Source organism: Bos indicus x Bos taurus, chromosome 11 (assembly GCF_003369695.1).
Source record: "Bos indicus x Bos taurus breed Angus x Brahman F1 hybrid chromosome 11, Bos_hybrid_MaternalHap_v2.0, whole genome shotgun sequence".
Taxonomy (NCBI): domain Eukaryota; kingdom Metazoa; phylum Chordata; class Mammalia; order Artiodactyla; family Bovidae; genus Bos; species Bos indicus x Bos taurus.
This window is the reverse complement of record NC_040086.1, coordinates 8,926,680-8,932,816: the sequence shown is the minus strand read 5'-3', so window position 1 is coordinate 8,932,816 and position 6,137 is coordinate 8,926,680. Positions and strand designations below refer to the sequence as shown.

General features: G+C 48.6%; 1 protein-coding gene across 1 annotated transcript; it reads right to left on the bottom strand.

Moving 5' to 3' along the window:
• Window positions 1-601: 601 nt before the first annotated feature.
• On the bottom strand, window positions 602-6,137 carry POU3F3 (POU class 3 homeobox 3). Its single transcript, XM_027554781.1, has one exon. It carries the CDS (start codon window positions 6,087-6,089, stop codon window positions 4,590-4,592), a length of 1,500 nt encoding a protein of 499 aa, XP_027410582.1. The 5' UTR covers window positions 6,090-6,137; the 3' UTR covers window positions 602-4,589.

Below are 6,137 nucleotides of genomic sequence, written 5' to 3'. Positions count from 1 at the left end.
AGAGGATCTATTTACCAAACAAAACACAGAACAAAATTACTTTTTCTGTATCACCTTGCTTCTGATCACAGAGAAATCCAAACTTTCAACTTTCCTTCAGTGTCCTTCGCCACCACAGGCGTCTGAGCACAGCCAGGTACTAGGTTTTACCACTGATACATAGCATCTGTTCTAGTAGGTCCAGGCAGCCACGTGCAATTCATGAAAGAACTGGATTCTCTCATTTCTATCCTTCTGCCTTGAAAAAAACCAGGTCCACCTCCTAAATAATTAATTTCAAGTCTGCATCCAGTGCCAATACTTGTTGCATGCATTTTAGAGTTTGATTAATTACCCTGGAACTTGGGCAAACTAAACTCCATGTGGAGAGAATGTTTCTTCCTTCAATTTAGTTCTGAAAGCTACAAGTTATTGATGGATCTCACTCTATTTACATACAAATTGGTGCAAATATGCCCATCTCTTAAAATGCATTTTTGTATAAATATATAAAAGTGTCATTTTTGATTTAGCTTGAAGAGGTTGATCATTTATTATAAAAATAAACGAATAAATACAACAATATATTGTTGCTTCCAACAGGATAAATACTTTACAAATATATAATTTAAAAAACAAATTTAATTGTTAAAATTATTTAAAATATTACACTTATCGATAAAACTATCAATAGCATATACTGCATTTAATATTAGAACCGATTATTCTCTGAATGTTGAAAACCATTCATACAAAACAGATTATGAGCATGGTGATGAGCAAACACTGTGAGCTACAGGAAAGCAGAGGGAATCTCTAAGATCAATAATGAATAGTTCTGTTTTGGAACAAAGAAGTAGTCCTTGGGTAAGTACTTAAAGCAAAAAAAAAAAAAAAGGCAGAGCAACAACAGCAAAGTGACTATTTTAAATACACCTTGAATGATTTATCGCCCATACTTGCAGGGGAAGATGGCTGGGTGAATGAGATGGCTGTGGCTTGGACAACTGATCAGAAACCACAGGAGACTGCAAACTATAAATGGGCCTAGCTCAGGATTAGCCAGATTGATGGAACAGAACTTTGTCACTCCTCTGGGTTGGAAGGGGAGGTGGGGGTGGGTTGAAATGGAGGAAACAAACGGACACTTGACGAAGCACAAGACACTTGCGCTACAAAGGAACACAATGACCAAATTCATTAAAAAGATCTGGTGATATATAACAATGTTTTCATTATTTACATGTGTAACAATATAAGCCTTAGCACAAAACTGATCAGTTGTATCTGCCCTCTTTTGTTTTCCAACCATGAATTTCATTTTGTAAATACATTCAAAAGGTTGATTTTTAAAAAAAATATGGAGTGCAAGCATGAGCTCACTTTAAAAAATACAAAATAATGAAATAAAATGGACTATCATTCCCAGCTTCTCTAAATTCTTCTACCTCTAGAAGAGCTTCTTCCAAAGTAAACAGCAATGGTTACTTTTTAATAGAAAACAGTGTGAAACCCAATGTTAGTTCTTTTGTTATCAGCCAGATCAAGTAAGCAAATGCCTTCTAACCTTTGAAATAGACCCATTCTCTGTCTGATCAACCACTACCAGTCCTGGAGGGAAAATAGGATTTCACCTCATGGGCCAGCAGCCTCCACCCAATATAAACCACCACACCCAATCCTCAGCTTTCCAATAAGGCCTTCTGTGCTTGCCCCTGCACACAGACCCTCAAAAATTGATGAAGTTTGTGCCCTCCCCACCACATCTCTCCTAGGTTGTAAATCTGGGCACAGAGATTACAATAGCAAGAGAAATAGGAACCGAGAAGGCAAAGAAAAGTAAATTGTGGTTTCTTGTTTTCATTTTTTTCCTGCCCTCTGTTTAATAAATATGGCCTTTTTCAGATTTCACAAATCAAAATGATTGTGATTTTTAGTACGATTTGGTGTTTAAAATAATGCAACCCAATACATGGCCATCTGGCTGGGCTTGATTTATGAAAGTGACACAGGGTCTGTCTGGAAGAAATAACTATTCCTTGTTGCTCACACAGTTTTCTTTTTTTTTTTTTTTAAACTCCTGCATTGATGTTACAGGGAGACGGAGTAGATGAGAGAAGAGGAAAAAAGTGAGTGACAGCTCAATGATATTAGGGGGAAATTAATCTATAAAAATCATTGCTTTATCACCCCTAAATACTTGTTTTTAAAAGTATGATACAAAAGGACTCAACAGAGACTTCTTCGTCTTGTTACTTACAACCTGAGGCATTACACTTTCACTTTCCCATGTTGTAAATATTGATATGTTAACTTGATAAATGTGACCGCTCGGCAGGATGTATCTAGAGAATGATCAGGAAATGAAAACCCCCAGCACCAGTAAAGAAAATACAGAATCATACTGGGGAAAGGCCAAAACACAGAAATCTAGACTCTGAAGTCTAAGCTGGTACTCACACTGAGGGTAATGCAGTGTGGACCATAATCAGGATGTTAGAACAATATTCTTCCATTATAAGAAAAACAAAGCAAAACCCTCCCCAAACGCCTTAATAATTTAAAATTAATTACATACAGTTATTCATGGGAAGTAAGTGATACAAAAATATTTCATCGACTTGTAAGCTATTCTTCACAACTGTTAGTTTTCAGAAAAAAGAGGAAAGAGATATAGTAATATGGTGATGGGGGAGCGGGGAGGAAATGAGTAGAAAAAGAGAGGCTAAACTTTGGTGGTATGGGGCAGACTCTGTATTAACCACTAATAACCAATTGGCACATTTTTTACTGGGGATGTAGTCCAACATTCTGCTAAAGATGATAAAGGACACAGGTATCTATGGGCAAAGGACTAGCATTTAGACATTCTCACCTAAAAAAAAAAAAAAACACTAAAATTGAGTGTGTGGGGGGGAATATTGTGAAATTAACAGGCTAACAAGGAGGGACTACTGTGTCAATGACTATCTGTTTCTGTCATCGTCTTTTATTCTAGATTTGCAAATATGCCTTAGGTGGAACAGACTCTGCTCCCTCAGCGCTATCCCTTAAGGAGTTGCATTAGTAAAAAAATATTTTCTAAAGGACTTTCTTTCCCACACAGTGTTTATGCATCAGACACAGACTATTTCATTCTAACAAATTTATTTTCTCGATCAGCTCTTACGGAATCACTACTCAAATTAAATTACAATCAAATAATCACATCAAAAGATACCCTTATTACCTAGCAACTGTCCATATTTTCATTTCATTTTGATTTGTGCTCGTCTGAAAAAAACACGTAATACAAGATCTGGGGAAAAATAAATTACCGTTTTGCAGCAGTTCATAAGTATTCTGAATAAAATATTAAAAGAAGTCATTTAATGAAAATATAAAGCAAATATTTTTAGATCAACAACGGATCTAACAATTCTATATTGCCGTCTTTTGAAAAGTCTGTTTATTAAAACCTACCAAAAACACTGCATGGAAAGGGCAGTATTATATAAGCACATCCACAGCACCCATTCAATCAAAGTTGGCAACGGAATGAAGGCAGGAGTCCGGAGAAGTGCTGTCTTTCTAAATCCCTTGATCTGAGTCAGTCCAGAAATAAAAAATAAAAAATATTAATAAAAAAAATATTAGCGGTGGCATCTTTAGGCGTCGTCCACCGGAGCGGCAGCAGATAAGGCCGGAGTTGATGGCCAGGCCTCACTTGGCGCCCAGTCCGCCCGGCCGGGCCCGGATGCGCCGGGGCCTCTCTCACTGGCCGGTGGACATCTCCTGCTCCCTCGCCCGTCCCTGTCCCTCTGCTCTCTCTTGATACTTTTATTTCCAAGGTTACTTTGACGATAGGTATTGTTTTTCTTTTGGCTTTACTATCAGTTTGTTAATTTCAGAAGCTGTGAATACATGTGTGTGTGTATATATATATATATATATTTCTTGTTTTCTGCAGAGTGTTCTTTTTTTTTTCGCCTTCCCATTTCATAGTCAATTTGTTTGTCCCCAGATGACTTTAATATGGACAAGAATCACGGGGTCGGGAGCACAGAGTCACCCCTGATTAAAGCCGGTGCCCCAGCAGGCCTTCAGGTCGCTCTCAGGAAACAAAGTTACGGTGGATCTCTCCAGGCTGGAGGGGGCCCTTTGGAGAGAGGGGGTGGAAGGGAAGGGGATGCTTTAAAAAAAAAAAGAAAGAAATTTTTTTTTTAGAAGAGAGGACGAAGCAGGTGCTAAGTGCTATCCACCGTCGCCGTGTAGGATTTCTCAGGGTGGGAAAAACCTCGCGAGTGCAGTTTTGGTGCGCTTGGCATCTCCACCCTTCTTTTAAAAGAAAACCAAGAAAACGAACCACCACCACAGTAGAAAGAGACCTCAGGATCGCCCCTTTTTCTCTCGGTTTTGTCATCTACGTGTATATAAAACTGTCTGGGCATTTGTAGGCTTTGTTTGCTTGCTTCGCCCCTCCTTCCTTGGACTTCAAACAGCGTCTCCTCGGTGCGCCCCTCTCCGTTCCCCCGAGGGCGGGCAGACCTGTCTTTGGGCGGAGGGGAGGGCGGCGCGGCCCGGCCCGGCGCAGCGGGGGCGGCGGGGTGACAGCGGCGGTGCCCGGGCCTTCACTGCACGCTTGTCTGCAGCCCGTGGTGCGGCGGCGGCGTGTCGGCACTCACCGGGCCCACCTGCGAGTACACGTCGTCGGGCGTCTGCTGCTGGATCCCGGGCGGCGTCATGCGCTTCTCCTTCTGCCTCCGGTTGCAGAACCACACCCGCACCACCTCCTTCTCGAGCTGCAGGCTGTCGGCCAGGTTTGTGATCTCCTGCGCAGAGGGCTTGGGGCACTTGAGGAAGTGGCTCTCCAGTGCGCCCTTGACGCTCACCTCGATGGAGGTCCGCTTCTTGCGCTTGCGGCCCTGCGCCGCGATCTTGTCGATGCTCGTGGGGCTGCCGGTGCTCGAGTCCGCCTCCTCCAGCCACTTGTTGAGCAACGGTTTGAGCTTGCACATGTTCTTGAAGCTCAGCTGCAGGGCCTCGAAGCGGCAGATGGTAGTCTGCGAGAACACGTTGCCGTACAGGGTGCCCAGTGCCAGCCCCACGTCGGCCTGCGTGAAGCCCAGCTTGATGCGCCGCTGCTTGAACTGCTTGGCGAACTGCTCCAGGTCGTCGGACGTCGGCGTGTCCTCGTCCGAGTGCGGATCGTGGCTGTTGAGTCCGGGCCCCGCGCCGCCGCCGCCGCCGTGGTGGGGGGGCCCCTGCGCGTGGTGCGGGTGCGGCGGGTGCGGGTGCGCGTGGTGGTGATGGTGGTGATGGTGCTCGGCCAACTCGGGCGTGTCCCCGCGCACCAGCCCCGGGTGCACCAGGCTCTGCGCGCCGCCGCCCCCCGCGCCGCCCGCGCCGCCGCCGCCCCCTGGGCCCGGGGGCGCGCTCAGCATGCCGTTCACCGTGAAGCCCCCGGGCTGCGAGTAGAGCAGACTCTGCGGCGGCGGCTGCTGGCCGCCGGCCATGGACGGGAGATGCGCGGCGGCGGCGGCGGCGGCGGCAGCGGCGGCGGCGGCGGCGGCGGCCCCCCAGCCCCCGGGGTGGCCCTGGTGCGGCGGCGGCGGCGGCGGCCCGAGGTGCGGCGGCCCGCGGTGGTGCAGGGCGGTGCCCGCGTGCAGGTCCTCGCGCCCCGCGCCGCCCTTCACGTCGGGGCCCTGCGGCGGCGGCGGCGGCGGCTGCTGGGGGCTGCCGGCCATGCCCACGGCGCTGCCAGACCACGGCGAGCTGGCCTCCACGGCGGCGGCGGCCGCGGCGGCGGCGGCGGCGGCGGCGTGGGGCAGCGCGGTGACCCACTGGTGCGCGTGGCTCAGCATATGGCCACCGTTGCTGGCGGCCATGGCCCCCTGCATGAAGTCGCTCTGCACCATCTTGACGGAGGCCGGGTCCCCTCGGTAGGCGCCCGAGGTCACGGCCGCGCTGCCCGGCTGCATGCCGCCCCCGCCGCCCCCAGCCCCGCCGCCCCCGCCCCCTGCCCCGCCGCCCCCGCCCCCGCCGGCCCCCGCCGCGTCCGAGTGGACGATGGAGCCGGCCGCTAGCAAGCTGTTCCCCGGCAGGTAGGGGTTAGAAGCCGCCGTGGCCATGCCGCTCCGCTCCCGCCACCCCACCGCCGCCACCGCCGCCGCCGCCGC